Source organism: Antechinus flavipes, chromosome 4, assembly GCF_016432865.1.
Source record: "Antechinus flavipes isolate AdamAnt ecotype Samford, QLD, Australia chromosome 4, AdamAnt_v2, whole genome shotgun sequence".
In the NCBI taxonomy this organism is placed as follows: domain Eukaryota; kingdom Metazoa; phylum Chordata; class Mammalia; order Dasyuromorphia; family Dasyuridae; genus Antechinus; species Antechinus flavipes.
This window is the reverse complement of record NC_067401.1, coordinates 413,553,569-413,572,472: the sequence shown is the minus strand read 5'-3', so window position 1 is coordinate 413,572,472 and position 18,904 is coordinate 413,553,569. Positions and strand designations below refer to the sequence as shown.

General features: G+C 35.0%; 1 protein-coding gene across 1 annotated transcript in view; it reads left to right on the top strand.

The window, feature by feature from the left end:
• CACNA1E (calcium voltage-gated channel subunit alpha1 E) overlaps positions 1-18,904 on the top strand; it is a 114,827-nt gene that overhangs the window by 45,199 nt on the left and 50,724 nt on the right. Inside the window, exons 12-18 of the mRNA XM_051996781.1 lie at positions 1,455-1,551; positions 5,417-5,577; positions 6,970-7,107; positions 9,538-9,739; positions 10,346-10,510; positions 11,542-11,652; positions 17,594-17,677. Coding sequence (XP_051852741.1) covers positions 1,455-1,551; positions 5,417-5,577; positions 6,970-7,107; positions 9,538-9,739; positions 10,346-10,510; positions 11,542-11,652; positions 17,594-17,677 — 958 coding nt within the window. The remainder of the gene's footprint in view (positions 1-1,454; positions 1,552-5,416; positions 5,578-6,969; positions 7,108-9,537; positions 9,740-10,345; positions 10,511-11,541; positions 11,653-17,593; positions 17,678-18,904) is intronic.

Genomic DNA, 18,904 nt, shown 5'->3' with positions numbered 1-18,904 from the left:
GAAAAGAAAAAGTGAAAAAGAAAATGCTTTTAACAAATACATGTAATCAAACAAAACAAATTCCCACATGATATGATGAAATGTATGGGTCAGAGAAATATGGAAAGACTTGTATAAATTGATGGAGAATGATATGAACAGAACTGGGAGAAAAAATATTCAACAGCAATATCATAAAGACTGTATTTCACTCTATTATCATTTCTACTTGTTTTGGTCTAAGGAGAGAAGAGAAGAGAGAAATGAAGCTTGTTGTATTTCCAATGGTTGCTTGGGATCCTGGAGCAACTGTCTTCCCTCTTTTTGGATCTCTAATAAATTATAGTACCAAATAAAATGTAGTACCGAAGATGGTAGAATCTTGAATTTCATTCATTAGTTCATTTACTGGGCTCCACAGATAAGTAATTTCTTATTGGTGGCCCTAGCCAGGCAGTTGACTGTGATTTCTTTTTGAGCCAACCTGATGAAAATAGATTACTGAATCATGCCATTCTATGCCCAAGGAAAACAGGTGTTTTCAGTTTCCATAGAGTTGTACTTTTATGTTATTTTATTTTTTAATATTTCACTTGTATAGTTATTTGAAGAGAATGCAATTCTTACTTGTCTCTTCTAGAAAATAAATGGGAAGAAAGAAAGAGTTTGCTTTATTGGTTTTATACTTATTAAAAGGAATGGTAATACATTTCCTGAAGTAGAAGCAAAATAATTTCCCTGGAGCTGGATATGCAAAAGTATTAGTTGTAGGTTAAAGATAAAGTTGAATAGAATAGTACATTTATACAAATCCAACTATTGATGGTAAAAAGCAGTGTCTAGACTGAGAGCTGTCCCTGTAGGAAGACTTAGCTCTACAGATTTAATTGGTGGTTTGATCCAGAGGCCTGCTGGCAAGTCTGCATGAGGTGCTAACTCTGGAACATATGACCTGGTAGAGGGAGAGTGTCAGCTCCCCTGTTGTTCCCTCCTCACCTCTTTCTTTCCCACCTTAATGAGCCTTACAGTGATGATAAACCTTTAGCTGAAAAGGCTAAGTCCTTTGGCGAGATCAATACTATACTCTGCTCTCAGTCAAAGATTCCCATTTTTTCTTCACATTTATCTTTCATATTGTGATAATACCTATTGGTTTATTCTAATAAGAGTAGTTCCTGGGATAATGGGCAGAATCAGTCTAGGTTTTTAAAATGAGGTAACTTTATCTTATTGGAGTGTGTGTGCCTATGAGTGTCTTTATGTAGATATTCATTTTTATGAAAATGGAGTGGATAACATTGTTTCCAAGGTCTTCTCTGTCATATCTGAAGACTCTCATAAAGGGATATACTATTAGCACATCTCTGGCCCTATATCCTTTTCTCTCTTACTCTTGCATGTTCACGGAGACAATAATTTTCAGCTTCTTTTCCTTTCATATGCTAATGTCTGTGTTATGGATACTTTTGCCACAGAACCAACAAAGGCCGGGATATCAAAACCATTAAGTCTCTGCGTGTGCTCCGAGTTCTGAGGCCATTGAAAACCATCAAACGCTTACCCAAGCTGAAGGTATTATTTTCCCATGTTTCTTGTCCCAATATACCCCATAACCACCTTATTCCTTTCTTTCTTTTCTTTTTTTCTTGACTTTATTTCTTGAGTCACTGACCTGCTTCTGTGTATCCTTTATTAGGTAGGTATCTTTTTCATGTGATATCCTAAGTCCTTTTACTCTACCAAAGATGAACCATGATCTAAGAAATCTAGGAAGAGGTCTTTTACCTCCCAATTCTGATCTAAGATGGCATTTTTATGCCGTATAAAATCATTTGTTTTACTTCGGTATGTGAATAGTATGCATAGATTTGATGGACATACTGCTAGTGAGTATTGTGCAACTGGTAAGCTCATAAACTGGTCTGTTATAAAAAGGGAATAGGGAATGTCTGGAGTTTTTTGCAGTTACCTACCAGAAGACAGATGTACACTGGGCTAGATAAGGTATGATATTTCTCTTTTTTTCTTATCCTCCTGTCCCAATACATAATCAGGCTCTTCTGACAACGTGAGGTGGGGCTTTATCTGAACTTTTCAGAGGCTATTGAGTGATCAATCAGATTAAACTTGACAAGCTTGTACTTTTACTAATCCCTATTGCAGCCAGGGGGTTGCTATCAGTATTAATGAAGATGAAGGCATAATCAGAGGAACAATATTCAAGTCATGTTTTCTACTAAATACAGGTTCTAAGATAGCACCTAGAAATTGATTCTATTCCTTACTTATTGTAAGAGGCAGTGACTTTTAGTGGAAAGGACTATTGAATAGTTCACAGAAGCCCTTCTGCTTCCAACCACAGAATAAGATGGTGAGCGTGAGGGTGAAGAATGGTGTCTAAGTTTTAAAAGGACAAGAAATTATGTATATGTGTGTGTGTGGTTTTAGAAATTGAGTGTTAACAGGACCTGTATTCTTCTTAGAATCAATGTTAATATGTGAGATTGATTCATGCTCTAAGTACTTTTTATTCAAAAAAAAGAGAGAAGATATTTCAGAATTGGAGAAGAGATTCTGAGATTCTAAATGTGAAAAGTCTGGGGAACAATTGAGCAACAACGGAACTGACATATGACAGAGAAGGGAGATTTTGAAAAGAGTTATTGGCGCTATGGTCAGAAGGTTATATGATGGAAAGAAGGTTGACTCTTCCTTACTATATCTACCTGAGAAAATACTATCAGATTTAGTGATTAAGAGATCATTTGGAACCTGTCTGAGGAGTTTCAGGTGATGGTGAGAAGTTAGAGAATAAGGAATTAAGAAATAAATGAGAGGTGAGAAAGTAGATACAATGAATGTAGGTTGTCTATGAAAGGAAGGAGGAATATTGGACTGATAAGATCAGGAGAGAGGGGATAAAAAAAAGAGGAAGAGATAGAAAGGCATAAGATATAAGTCACAAGTAGAGGGGATGGCACTAGCAAGAAGGACCACCTTCTCCTTGGAGGAAGGAAAACAAGGACAAATTGAAGGAATTTGAAATATGAAATTAGAGAACAGAGTGAGCTTGCAGCAAATTCTGTCTTTCTGTCTGTCTGTCTCTTTCTCTGCCTCTCTCTCTATCCAATAAAATTTGAAGTGATCTTCTTTAGAGAGGGATAAGGGCAGAAGTAGTGTGGATAGCTCAGGAAGTCACCTTTTATCTTGTTCTGGCATCTAAGCCATCAAACTAGATTAGAGCAGCTCCTCTTTCTGCAAAGGTATAATCTTATAGTATAATGTAAGTGGCTGTCACTCACATTCCCCACAGTGTTGAGCTAATTAATCTAGTAGCGCTTTACCCAGAACATTGGAGAGACAACTGCACAGGATTCATGTTACCTCAGGGCTGGCCTCACCAGGGCTCAAAACCTAAAAACCTAGAAAAGAACCTAAAAATGGCATGAAATGCAATGAATTCCCCTGTAACACTATACGATTTATGGAAAGAGCACTGGAACAGAAATCTCTAGAGGGAAGTATCTAGTTACGGTTTCTCCCCATTCACTAGGGAATTGCAAGTTTTGTTTGCATAATCTGTTTATTTTATCTTCCCCAAATGAGTTAGAAATGCTGCCTGCCCATGGATCCACTGGAGCTGATTTTCAGCCTTAACCAAAGTACAGTAAGCACAATAGAAAGAGAATGTCTCCAGTGAGTTTCAAGAATCTTTGACATACTATGGACTACGTCCTTTGAGCAGGTTAAGAAAAAGTACTAAATAATATTAATAATACTAAATAATATTCAGCTTAGTATTGATGACACTCAGACTCTCAGGAAAACAACTAAAGTGGAAGCCAATTTCTGTGTATAAATCTAAAGATTGTCATTATTACATTTGTGAGCCTGTAGTAGTTTCTTGCTCTCAATTTCTTCATTTGTCAAATGAAAGGATTGAATTGTATTTTCTCTAAATGAATGATCTTCAGGTCTAACATTTTTAATCAATGAGTGTTCATCTCAGGCCAGAGTTTCCCACCTATGTATGTAAAGAATTGAAGTAGAACAATTAAGCATTTTTTAAGAACTTATTTTCTGTATCTCTTAAGCACTATGGTTGACACTGGAGATACAAAAGACAAAAATGAAACAATATAGCTTACATCAGATCAAGAAAACAATATGTAGACTTAGAAGTATAAATAAAATATACTTATAGTAAATCCAAAGTTATTTCTGGTAAGGCATGAGGAATAGAATGCAGGACTTGGAGCTAAGAGTTCAAATCCTGTTTCATATACTTGCTGTTTCACTCATGTCCAATGCTTTGTGATCCCATTTGAGATTTTCTAGGCAAAAATACTAGAGTGGTTTGACATTTCCTTCTCTAGCTCACTTTACAGATAAGAAACAGAGGCAAATAGGGTTAAGCGACTTGGCCAGGGTCACAAAGCTAGTAAGTATGAGGCCTGATTTGAATTCATGAAGAAGGTTTTCTGCTTTTTGACACTCTATCCATTGTGTTACTTAGCTGCCTCATATATTTATTAGCTATGTAATTTTAGGCAAATAACTTAACCTCTCTCAACCTCAGTTAATTCATTTGTAAAGAGGGGTAATAAAAGCACCTGCCTCAAAAATTATGAGTATTGAATGATTTAATGTTCAAAAAAGCATTTTATAAACTTTAAAATACTGTATAAATATTAGTTATTATTATTGAGCATAGGAAAGTCCTGGACATATTTGTAAGCAGCAGGGAAGGAAACAGAAAATAAATGTTGATAAGAAAAAAATGGAGAGAAAAGGATTATGGTAATCATCTGTGAGAAGAAAACAATCTTTCAACTTTAACATTCTACATGTGATAGATATTCATATTTACAAGCCTGGACCTCATTTTCCCTATCTGTAAAACTAGAGGATTGGCCTAGATGATTTTTAAGGTTTTTCTCAGTTCTATCCTTCTACAATTAGATTTCTGTGCTTCTTCCCAAAGCTGAATTCCCCACAAAGAGAATTTAGAAGAGAATTCATAAAGGAACATGCTTGGATGGAAAAATTTTGAATTCCTTGGCTCTCCTATACACCTCTTGATCTTTTTTGCTTTGGTCTGTCTTACATAGAAGAGAATCTGTCTCCTTTCTCTAATGAGGAGTCTTTTCATTTTTGTCCAGCAAAGGCATCTTTTGTCCCTGTGGTGTCCTTTGATTAGGAAAAAGGGTTCTCTTCATTCAGTCACTCTGGGTTATAGATACGTGATGAGGGCTTTATTTTATCTTTTGAGTGATGGTAGGGAATCTAAAAACTGAAAATGAAAGTTTACAGGCTTTGCCATGCATATTAACTCCTGTAGCTACTGATGGTTTATATGAAAAAAAAAGTCTGAAAAAAAATCTGAATTCTCCAGTACCTCCCAAATTCACTGGCTGATGTTTGCTTCTTTCCATAGGCTGTCTTTGACTGTGTAGTGACCTCCCTGAAGAATGTATTCAACATACTCATTGTCTACAAGCTCTTCATGTTCATCTTTGCCGTCATTGCAGTTCAACTCTTCAAGGGAAAATTCTTTTATTGCACAGATAGCTCCAAAGACACAGAAAAGGAATGCATGTAGGTGCTGCAGATGAGTATGAAATCCTAGCTTCTTTCTGAGAAAATATGTCCTATTGAGTCCCAGGATGGTAGAATCAGTGCCTGAAAGATTTAGCTGGGGATATCTTTAGAATATCTCATCCTTGGTTATGAATTACCTTCTTTTCAAATTTCAAGAGTCACTTGTATGTGTAACTCTCACACAGTAGGACCTCAAAGTCACCCAGCTATACATAGAATTATCTAACAAAATATGAATCACATTCTCTTTGTCCTTCTCAGGTGCAATGTTAAGGCAGAAACAAAAAGACAAGATAAGTCCCTTTTGAAGAAAAATCAATACTTTTTTTTTAATCGATGGATACCTCATTCAGCACAAAAATAAATTCTTTCCACTAGAAAAGGGAATAGTCTTTCCTGGGATATATGTAGGGAGAACTGTTTCCTTCTCTTTCATGCTAAATCCAAGGTTGCATTCTCTTCCTCTCTACTCCTTGTAGATTTCCTAGGAATTCTCAGTTGCTGCTTCTAACAATAGAGTAATCTTACCTTAAAATGATCATTCTGATTCATCATTCAGAAGTCATTTCCATCAATCCATGATATTAGGCTGTTTTTATGTAAAGTCTTCTACTTTAAATTGTCTGGAAATAAGGAAGGACATCATCCCCTTTCGGAAGGGAAAATTGAAGTGTACTAATTATCCTATAAATGTATTAATTAATTGACTTGAGGGTGGTTATTAGCTCAATTAAATCCAGTTCAACTCACCAAGTATTAAGCCCTCCTCCATGTGCCAACCATTGGGTGTATAAAGATAAAAATGAAAATATTCTCTCCATCAAGCAGCTTATATTCTAATAGGAGAAAATTTCTGTGCACAAATAAATAAATACAAAACATTTCCAGAATAAAAAGAAAGTAATTTGGAAGGAAGTTTTAACAATTGAGGGGACCAATAAATACTTCATATAGGGGGTAACCCTGGAGATGAGGTTGCCTAAAATGAAGTTTGGGATTCCAAGGGAAGAATGTGAGAAGAGAGAACACTCTAAACATTGTTTCATCCTTTTCTAGAACCAGATATTATGCCAAATAGCTAAATGTGTTTGATTTTTTGAATCTGCCTATTCTCTTCCTTCTTTCATATTTTTCCCTCCTCCAATCTCTAAAATATCCCTCCATGTGCCTGTGGTTTTTCTCTTTTCCAGCTGCCTCAATTTCTATTACTAGGGGAAAAGAATAAGTGACAATATAAGTCACAAATGTAAAGTCATTCTCTAAATCCACCATTACTGTTCCTTCCCCCTAGCATCAGCATATCATTACCCAGCAGAACAGCAAATATTTCCTCTTTACATTATAAACTATGGTGAAGAGATCTTTTTTTTTTTTTTTCTGCTTTTGCAGAGGCAACTATGTGGATCATGAAAAAAACAAGATGGAGGTAAAGGGTCGGGAATGGAAACGTCATGAATTCCACTATGACAACATCATTTGGGCCCTCTTGACCCTTTTTACTGTGTCTACAGGGGAAGGCTGGCCACAGTAAGTACTGGAGCCTTCCTTTCTGTTAATGAACCCAAAGTGAGACTTCATGATTGCTTTGAAAAAGTTATTCAAGTTGAACAGAATTGATTCTGCCATTATTCAAGGGGAAGTAAGTGGTTCTTATTGAGCAGGTGAACAGAAACATGGTCACAGAATCTTTTTAGGCAAAAATTGAAAGGGTAATAAGGCAAGAAAAGTATTTGAGAAAAGAGGCTCTAGCCAATTAGTATAGAGTTCAAGAAGCACTTGTAGAATAAAGCACTTCAATTTTTTTCACTTAATAGTATTATATTTTCCCCCAGTTACATGTAAAGATAGTTTAGGGCATTCACTTTGGAAAGCATTTGAGTTCCAAATTTTTTCCCCTTCTTTTCTTCCCTCTCCCTCCCCAAGGTAGCAATCTTATATAGATTATACATGTATAATCATTTTGAACACATTTCCCTATTAGTCATGTTGTGAAAGAAAAATCAAGACAAAAGGAAAAAACACAAGAAAGTAAAAACAAACAAAAGAGCAGCGAAAATAATATGCTTTAATTTGCATTCAGTCTCCATAGTTCTCTCTCTCTGAATATGGATGACACTTTCCATCCCAAGTCAATTGGAATTGTATTGCTGGGAAGAACTAAATTCATCATAATTGATTATCACACAATTAAGCAAAAAAAAAAAACTTTTGAATACTACACACACACACACACACACACACACACACATTTCTGGAGGACAAAGACTTTTGAACCCACCAGGAGTTCCTCAAACAACTTCACTTTCTGGACAGGAGTTCTATTTGGTAGCTTCAGAAGTGCCATAACTTATTCTGCCATTTCCTAATTGATGGGCACTCCCTCAATTTCCAATGCTTAGCTATCACAAAAAGAGCTACTCCAAACATTTTTGCACATGTAGGTCCTTTTCCTTTCTCCTCCTCCTCCTCCTCTTCTTTCTCCTCTTTCTCTTCCTCCTCCTTCTCCTCTTTTTCTTCTTCCTCCTCCTCCTCCTCTTCTTCCTCCTTTTTCTCTTCCTCCTCCTCTTTCTCTTCCTCCTCCTCCTCTTCCTCCTCCTCCTCCTCCTCCTCCTCCTCCTCTTCCTCCTCCTCCTCCTCTTCCCTTTCCTCCTCCTTCTTCTTTTTAATAATCTCTTTGTGATACTGATTCATGTCTATAGTAATGCTGCTCCTTTATTCCCAGTCTTGAAGTCACTTTGGGAATAAAGGAATGCCCATCAACGGGAAATGGCAGAATAAATTGTGGTATATGAATGTAATGGAATGTTATTGTTTTATAATAAATGATGAGCAGTCTGATTTCAGAAAAGCCTAGAAAGAATTACATGAGCTGATGCTGAGTGAAGTGAACAGAACCAGGAAAACATTGTACAATAATTGTACAACAGCAAGATTTTGTGATGATCAACTATAATAGACTTAGCTCCTCTCAGCATTTCAGTGATACAAGTCAATTTCAAAAATCTTTGAATGGAAAATGTCAAACATATCCAGAGAAAGACTGAATGCAGGTCAAGGCATGCTATTTTCACTTTTTTTGTTTTCTTTCTCATGGTTTTTCCCTTTTGTTCTGATTTTTCTTCCCCAACTTGATCCATAAAGAAATACATTAAAAATGAATGCACATATATAACCTAAAAAAATTAATAAATAAAATAAAATAACAGTGAACAAAAAAATTATAAACCTAGAGAAATTGTCTCTCATCTTGACTCTTATGAGTAAGACCTGTTTCCTTACTTCCAGTTAACAACATCTGTTGCTGACCATGTAGATATCCCCAAGCTACTCCTGTTTGCCTGGTGATAGCAAACCCAACTCATTTACAAGGAAGTAACTGAAATCTTGAAGCCTGCATTTGCAAACTTAAACTATAGAAATAAACAACACTATTATACTCTTAGAGTTCAATACAAAATGAAATAGTTTGCCTTTTGTATTGAATCAGGATGGTTATAGACATCAGAAACTGCTACAATATGTCTTCATTCAGAAAGAAAAGTATAGCAAAGAAAATAGACTCATAAAACATAGAGCCCAGTCACATGTCAAAGTTTTTATCATTAAACTCATGATATGGGGTCATGCGAAGAGTGGTACATTAAAAAAAAAAATCTAGTTTCAGATTCCAGCACCATCATTTACTAACCATTAATTAACACAGCATTGTTTCACCCTTTTCTAAGACTGGATCTTTTGTCAAATAGTTAAATGTGTTCTATTTCTTAGGTCTGCCCCATTCTCCTACTTCCTTCTTTCATATTTTAAGAGGATAAGGGCTACATTAGTTCCTTATATCACAAATGGGGATGGTAACAACAGCAAAGGGCTGTTGTGAGGAAAATGTTTTGTAAGCTTTAAAAAATTAAAGAAATGTTTATTTTTATCTTTTCTTTCTCTATTCCCTGTGCCCCCTAGAGTTTTGCAGCATTCTGTGGATGTGACTGAGGAAGACCGGGGCCCAAGCCGCAGCAATCGCATGGAAATGTCAATTTTTTATGTGGTTTACTTTGTGGTCTTCCCCTTCTTCTTTGTCAATATCTTTGTTGCCCTCATCATCATTACCTTCCAAGAGCAAGGGGACAAGATGATGGAAGAGTGTAGCTTGGAAAAAAATGAGGTAACATAAGTCTGGTGGTTAGAAAACTCTGGAAAGAATTTGTTAGCCAAAAATATTCAGGCAAAAAATTGAATCATCTGCCCATGATCTCATGATAGAGTAGAGTAAATAACAGTAGACACAATTCATATTTTATAAGATTTTAAGCTATTCAAAAATAGTAGATAGTTCAGAAAATTATACTATTCTTATTAATAGTTCATGTTATTTAATGCTTTAAGGCAAAGAGCTTTACATACATCATATGCTTTGATCCTTCTAATAACCCTGTGGTGATAGGTATAATTATAGTCTCCATGTTACAGATGGAAAAAAAAAACCCGAGTTTGAGACATGTTACTCATACAAGATCATATAACTAGCTTGTGTTAGTTCCAGGAATTATTCACTACCTAAGCACCTCACATGATGTATCATATGAAAGTTCAGGCTTCCTTTCTGTAGCTCTAATTGATCTCTTACTAATTTTGTCTTAGTCTTAGTCATTTCCACAAATACATTATAATTGTCCTCATCACAGTGGCCTCAGCTTCAGGAAAACAAAGCTAAGGAGCCTGGTTTAGGGGCTTTGAGCTTATACTAATTGACTTGGGTTTTTTTTTCCAGAGGGCATGCATTGACTTTGCCATCAGTGCCAAACCACTCACCCGCTACATGCCCCAGAACCGTCATACCTTTCAGTACCGTGTTTGGCATTTTGTGGTATCCCCATCCTTCGAATACACCATCATGGCCATGATTGCCTTGAACACTGTGGTGCTGATGATGAAGGTGAGAGAACTACAGGACCCAGAGGCACTGAAGTTTCTGGGGATTAGACTTTTAAGTCACACAACTATTTTATATTAGCCTAGATGTTGGAAAAATATGCTTCCTTAGTGCTATGTTGTTGTCCACTAACTAGTTTGCTACAATGGGATTCCTCCTATATCTGGTCCAGTGGTCAACCTCTGGGTCTCTTGGAATCTACTCAGCCAAACTTCAAGGGAAAAGGTGACAGTATAATAATAGACACAAGCCTATCAGGAAGATGGGAAGAAGAACAAGTAACATACAAAGTATACAGTCTCTGAAATTTAAGGAGTGGCTTAGGAATGGAAAAGAAGCAATTCCCATTTAATATGATATGTCTCATTATACAAAAACTGCAATTTCATCTCTGGAGAATGTCATATTTAATATTCAAATTACAATTCTAAGTTCCCATCTTGTATACTTAATTTCATTTTGAATAAACCATAGACAACCAGTACTTTTGGCAATTCCTGAGACTGCATAGAACATAATATCAGTCTATACTTATGATATAGAGCATTCAGCCAGTGAACAAACATTTATTAAATAAATATCTCCTATGTGCCAAGAAAGGTAAAAGAACGTTCCTGTCCTTAAGGAGCTTATAATCTAATAGGAGAGACAATATGTAAACAACTACATATAAATAAGACTTTATATAACATAAATAGCAGATAATCAAGAGAAAGAAAGTATTAACTTTAAATGGGGATTAGAAAAGACTTTCAGTACAAGGAAAATCAGGGAAGACTTGAAGGAAATCAGGGAAGCCAGCAGGCAGAGAGGAGGTAGGAGAGAATTCCACTGTCGTCAATGAAAAATGACCAGAATAGGAGATAGAGTATCACATGAGAAGCATTTATTCTTTGATAGAGATTAAAAGGTTTCATCATGGAGATGAGACATAGCCAGTCTTGATTGACAGGTAGTATTCTTCTCTCCATATTGTCTTGACTCTCTCCCCCTATTTCTCTCTTCTTGTGTGTATGTGTATGTCTTTCTAACAGTACTACTCTGCTCCCTGTACCTATGAACTGGCACTGAAGTATTTGAATATAGCTTTTACCATCGTGTTCTCCCTGGAATGCATCCTCAAGATTATTGCTTTCGGCTTCTTGGTATGTCTGGGGGATTTTGTTCCCAGAATTAAAGCTGTCCTTTTAGTGTCCTCTAGTGCATTACTGACATTTGATTTTGGTATTAGTGCTTTTTCAGAGATACACATTTGTACATCTAATCATAAACTGGTTTTATTGTTCTAAAAACTGTTAGGATCGAGGCAAAAGATCATTTGGATATGAGAGTAAAAAGTCTAGTTCTTTGTCTCTTCAAAAACCAGCTATCTTTCCAGCCCATGCTAATTATTTTCTGAAAGCAAAAGAATAATGACCATTGCTTTTATCTTAAACAGTGGCTTATATGGAAGAGGAATCAGAGAGAAATGGGAATTAAGTGAACAGAATTTAGACCTCCTGTCTATGCATTGAATCGAAGATTGCACTTTCAAATCAGAGTTTTCCAACTAAATGAGAAATGTGAATTTTACTGTATTTTTGTTCAGAAAGTCCTCAAATGATAACTTTTAAGAGTAGATAAATAAAATTACAATGTTTAAAAGTTAAAAATAATCTCAAAAGTGATCTAATTCAATCTTCTTATTTCATATGTAAAACAATTAAGGGCTATTATGGTTTTAAATTGACCCCAAAGTCACATGAAAACAAATCTAGTTCCCATGGAATTTGTGTGGTGCTTTTCATGGGTAGGATGGGGGAAGGTGAGAAGATTGCATGTTTTCGTCCAACTTCTGTTTTTTATATCTTGTCAATTGTGAATTATATTTTTGAAAATACCTTCTTCTGGAATTCATATACTCTCCAAAACATCAGAAAGATCTAGACATTTGCCTGAGGGTGCTCTAAGCACTATGGAACAGAATTCCTTCTCCCTCTCACTGGCAAAAGGACTTGCAGTAGGTACGCTAGAACTAGCATGTTGGGAGATTATTCGGATGTAGACAAGCCCACTTGGCAGCCGTTTCACACTTATTTGGGGGTGTGAACTACAATTTTAAATTATATGTGTATGCCTTTCCCTGTAAGAAGAAAAATATTATTCGTTATTTGAATACGTGTTTGGCTGTTAGTAGCTCCAACTTGGCTTCAGACTATGTTTTGGTAATTGTTCCACAGAATGATTGTCATGCTTTCCTTTGGTTTCCCAAATGGTCTTTTGTTTAAAAAATCATTAATTTGATAATTTGGGGTGGGGAATTGAGTGTTGCCCATGCAGCTGGTTGTGATGTTGTTCATTGGATTCCCTTAGAATGCTGTGAGTGTTTTGAGACTGGGAAAATGTAAAAAGGGATTGGGAGAACCTAAAAACAAATACTTGTTTATAGTGCAAACTAACCCTGCTGAGCTAAAAGAGATAGAGGACCTAAGATGGTCCTGACATTGTCTTTGTTTTAAGCCCCTAATTACTGACTGAATTATGTTAGACATTCACTTATAGGCCTTGATCCCACCCTGAGCCTGCCTTTTTTTCCCAGCACTGCCCCCCCATACCCTAAGGCTCTTATTCAAGATCAAGAAGAATGTCCACATTTGTGAATTTCACAAAATGGAATTTTAGTGATCATTATTATTAGCATAGTCACCAATCTATGTTTCCTGATCACTGAGGTATGATGAGGAACTGAATTCACATCCCAGACCTGTTGCTTTTTACCTATTTGACCTTGAGCCCACCTCTCCATTACCCTAGACCTGTTTCCTTACCTTAAATATAGATCTGTCTTCCTCATCTTATCCCAAATGGGAACATTTGGGCCAAGGTAAAGGTTATATGAACCATCCCAAGACTGAATACTTCACTGGTTCCTCATGAACTCTAGAATAAAATATAAGCTGCTCAGTTTTACACTGTAATTTCACATCATTCTCTTTCATTCATTATATCCCAGCCAAAACAGCCTACTTATTACATGTAGCCTAAACACAGCCTTCTCCTCCTTACCTTCTGTGCCTTAGTACAGACTGTCTTCTACACCTGCAAAGCTTTTCTTCCTTACCTCTGCTTCTTGGAGTCTGTAGCTCTTTTCAAGCCTGAGCTCTTATCTGATGCTTCTTGATCAATTATTTGATAAGTATTTATTAAATGCTTACTCTATGTCAGACACTGATGACCCAAAGATATCAGACCCAAAGAAAAGAGACCCTTCATCATCAAGGAGCTCACATTCTATCATAAAAGAAAACATGTACATAAATAAATATATATGAAAATTTGCAAAAATAAAGACAGTGTAGATTGATAGAGGGGGAGGAGGCTAGGTATTAGGAATGAAGTTGGAATAGAGTCTGGGAGAGTATCAAGAAAGGCTTCATGTCAAAAGTAGATTGTGAGGAGAATTTGTAAGGAAACATAAGAGCCAGAGATGAAATAGAAATGTCCTCCAGGCATGGGGCATAATCAATACAAAGAACTAGAGATAGAAGATAGTATGTCATCTTGTGGCAGAGTGTGGGAAGGAGAGTATTGTATAATAAGATTGGAAAGGTGGGTTGGGTCAAAGTTGTGAAGAACTTTAACAGACAAACAGCAGCTTGTGTGACATTCTAGAGTCAATAAGGAGCCAATACAAATGATTATATAAGTGAGTGAATGACATAGGTCAGATTTGTACTTCGGGAAAATCATTATGGCACCCATCGGGAAGAACAATTGCAAAAGGGAGATGCTATAGACACAAAGTTAGAAGATTCTTCTAAGTGTCAGAGGCAGTATTCTAACCTATATCTTTTGCCTCTGGAGGCAGTACTTTTTCCACTGTGCCAAGCTGCCTCCCATGGGACACATCCTACCCTTTTCTATGATAGCTAATCCCAAGAAGAATTATCAAAGACAACCCCACCTAACACTCCGCCCCTCCATCCTTCTGCTGCCATACTGTTCCTAATTTCCCACCTTCTCCCCCAAGTTTTAGCTTGGAGGCAATTACAACTGCCATCTAGGTATCCATAGCAGCTGTTCAGGCTCTACTGGGGAAATTTCCCACCATGTGTTGAGTTTGAGATATATAAAGGGTATATAGTTTGAGATATCCAGCAGGTATTTAGAGATATACTAGTGGACCTCAGAAAAGAGCCTGTTTACATATACAAATTTGGAAGTTATCTGATAATTAAACCCATGGGCTCTGATGAAATCAACAAATAACAAAATATAGAGAGAAAAGATAAGAGGACTGAGAAAATGACCCAGTTAGTGGGTGTGATATGAATCCTGCAGAGAAAAACAAAGAGAAATGTCATCTAGAGAAAGAAGAGTGTCAAAAAATCCAGAAAGGAAAGGAAATATGATTGAGGATGTTCAATCATACAGAAAGATGAAAAAGAATGAGGGTGAAAGATCTGGTGACTGGCAAGTTAGTCTTTCTTAGGTATTTGCTATGTGCTAGGCACTGAGTGAGCTATTTCAATTTAGTCATGATGCCAGAAACCAGATTATATGGGGTCAAAAGTGAATGAGAGAAAAAGAAATGAAAGTAATATAGGCAGATAGCAAGTTGCAGAATGAGCTATCTATTTTGGACATGTACAAAATGAGAATTTGTTTTGTTTGACTATGCATATTTATGGCAATGTTTATTGAGGATTTTAAGGAAAAGAGAAAAATTTTTATCAACCAAAAGAAATAAGGAAAACTGGAATTTGGTTGAGAAAGTGAGGAGAAATAATGGATGGTAGTAGTTTGAGGGGGTTGTAATATCTATTGCGTAAAAAACTCACCAGGATTTCATTTTCTAGTATTAGGGCATAATTTTTTTCAGCATCAAATTCACCTACTTTGATAGCTGCATTTTGGTAGCTACACTGATCAAACTAACAGAATAATTATTTATTATCAAACAATGATTATTTATAAGCCTGCCTCATCATCTAGAGCATATGAAGGAATTAATGTTTTTTGGTGAAATGACTGGATATACTAATTTACTCCAATTTATAGTCACTGTGTAAGTAATCTATGTATATACTTTTATACATTTGCTTTTTTAAAAAAATGAAAAATAATTGCATTTTAAAAGAAACTCCTTCTATGGAGGGAACATATTGAATAGATATGATTTTGTTCCCTAAGATGATGTACTTGTATCACCCATAAAAAGTCTTATTTGTATATTTTTTAAAAATTGAAAACAGAATCTTCTAACCTATTTAAAAGATTGTTGGTGGCATTTTAACCCATTTATTTAAAAAGTAGAAATGTAATATTTTCTGACTACTTTGCAAGAACAACTGTTTGATATAAGGAAAGAAGAAATTTACTACTTGAATTTCAACCAAAACCTTTATATAATAGATAGATGGGATTGAAAAAGAATATAATGAATTAATAAGAGGAACTAATGATAAACTTCTATTTGACTGATTTTTCTGATATATCTATTTTACCAATTATAGCCATTAAAACTAGACATTAAAAAAAATAAATTGAGCAGCATGCCAAATGTATGCTATATCACAATGTTATGGTAAGATTTAAAATGTACATATGAACCATTAACATGGCTAAGATGGAAAAATATTTTACATGACTTCACTTTATAATGGATATCATATTGCTTGCTTTCTCAGTGGGTGGGAGAAGAGCTTGAAAGAAGGAAAGAATTTGAAACTGAAAATATATTTTAAAATAAAAAAAAGTATAGCATATTTAATTGCATTATTTTCATTAGGACTGTCATTAATATTTCTAGAAACAGCAAATAGAGTTTTGTATTTTTAATAAACAAAAAATCACTTAAAGTTTTTTTATTTTATTACTGCTTATCTCTAACATTTTATAATGTTTTATAAATTTTTTAAATTTTATAATGTAAAGTATATATTAGTATAATAGTATTTAGATAAGATTTATAAAAAGATACAAAATATAGTAGCATTCTTAATAGTTTTTAATTGATAAGTATATAAATCAAACACTATTTGGAGGCCATTTGACTACAAGAGTTATATAGATAGATTTCAGGTTGCTCATGAACTTCAGATGGAGGAAAATTATATTTTTATTTTTAATAACCTTTGGTTTTCTTTATTATCCTATGTATTTTGTTTTGCACCTTTTAAAACATGATCCTCAGAAGTGTTCCACTGGTCTACTTCACCAGATTGTCAAAGGTATCCAGGGCATAAAAAATGATTGAGAACCCTTGCCCTAGAGAATGGATATAGAGGAATGTATTTTCCCTGAAGATTTCATTGTATAAATTAAATTAGCTGAAGACCTAATAAATAGGCACCCCTATGAATGAAGAAAAAATGAAGGGGCTTGGTAGTATCTGACACAGGATTTGACCTCAACATCTTCTTTTAGTTAAAAAAAAAACTTATTTAAATACTAAGCCACATGACCCCTATTTATACACGTTTTTTTTTTCATGCAGGGAATAGTTTAAGTACCTATTTTGTGAACCCCACCATGTCACAAAAGGAATTAGATCTGTTTTTGTTTAAGAGAATAAATCTGGAAAGAATGATCAGAAGTTGCAGAAGACCAGATTTCAGCTCAACATAAGGAAGAACTGAACAAATAGGACCCTGATAAAGTGAACTGGACTGCCTCCAGAGGTGGAGGATTATACATTAATGGAAAACTTTAAGATGATACTCAATGATTGAGCCTCATTTATTGCCTTTTCTGTAAAAGTACAGGTCAGACTAGATCTAAACTTGATCAGACTAGAAACTCTAAAGTCTCTGATTCCCTGAGTTTTCCATTTTCCATGGAACATTATGGTCATAAATCCCATTTCCGATACAAACACCATATTAACCATTCTGTGACAACACCTCTCAAAAAAATATTAGCTTCATTGAAAAATGACAAATTTTGAAGGCAGTGAAAGAGAAATGTGGCTTAAAATAATAAAATGTAAGCAAAAGTTAGTATTTTTTGTATCAATTGATATTATTTAATGCTAGATTACAAATTTGAAGCAAGATAAAGTCTTTCATACTTTTATTTATTTCTTTGACCTCGGTCATCCTATAGAATTATTTCCGAGACACCTGGAACATCTTTGATTTCATTACAGTCATTGGCAGCATCACAGAAATTATACTGACAGACAGCAAGGTGAGTATCCTGAGTCATATGTGTGTGTCCCCACACAAACACACATATACATACATAAATATATAGACATATGTGTATAATGTGTTCACACACAGCCTGTATTACCATTTATCCAATAAAACCTGGAAGTATTAATTTTTATTTAAACCACTTGAACCATGCAATGCCATAGATCAATTTCCAATCCTCATAGTACCAGTATATGCTCATATTTAAGTAGATAGATGGGGTGGTGGATAGAGCACTGAGTCTGAAGACAGAAAGACCCCAGTTCAAATCCAGTCTCAGATGTTTACTAGCTATATGACTCTTAGAAAGTCATTTAACTTCTGTTTCATGATCTGTGAAATAGAGATAGTAGTAACATGTACTTTCCAGTATCATTGTGAGAATCAAATTATGTAACATATAAAATACTTTGCAAATTGTCAAATGCTTAATACAGTGCCTAGTACATAGTAAGCACTATATAAATTTAGCTATTTTTATTTTTATAATTATATTTATATTTTAAGTGCCATTTACCTCAATTGTAAGCTGTCAGTTCTTCACATCACTGAATGGTAGTCTGTTCCTATAACAAGAAAGGCAGATGCATGATATGGTATAAGTAATCTGGCATGTTAGAAAGCACCAAATCAAACAAGTACTTACAAAATCCCTACAATGGCCTTAGGATTGTATTTAGATGTAGGAAGAGATCCAAAAGAGAGAGAATATATTGAAGATAACCTCAATAAGTATATGACCTAATAAAGAAACAACAACTAGAGAATAATACAAGATACTATTAATTGCACTAGAACATTGTATTACTTTCTTGATGTACACAGATGACATCAAGTTCTATAGTTCCAGTGAAAAATATATATAAAAGCTCATGGTAACTTCCTTTAATGGTGTCAAAATGTCATTTTACCTAATTTCCATATAATTCTTAATGCATAGCAATGAAAAAAATTGAAGGTCAAGTAAAATTGATGCATGAAAGTTAAACTTAGAAATACTTTGGTCCTCTTCAGACAAGACATATTATGCTTATAGTCATCAAGGAGAACACTAAGGTTGTGTATACATACTGAAACTTACTGGAATCCTGAAATGAAAATTCAATGGAAAGAATACATCTAAATCGATGAACAGCTTCATAATTCCAGGTTTAAAAAAATACTTTGGCAACATTAAGGTGAACAACAGTACATTTAGAAAGTAATGAGAAAAAATTTA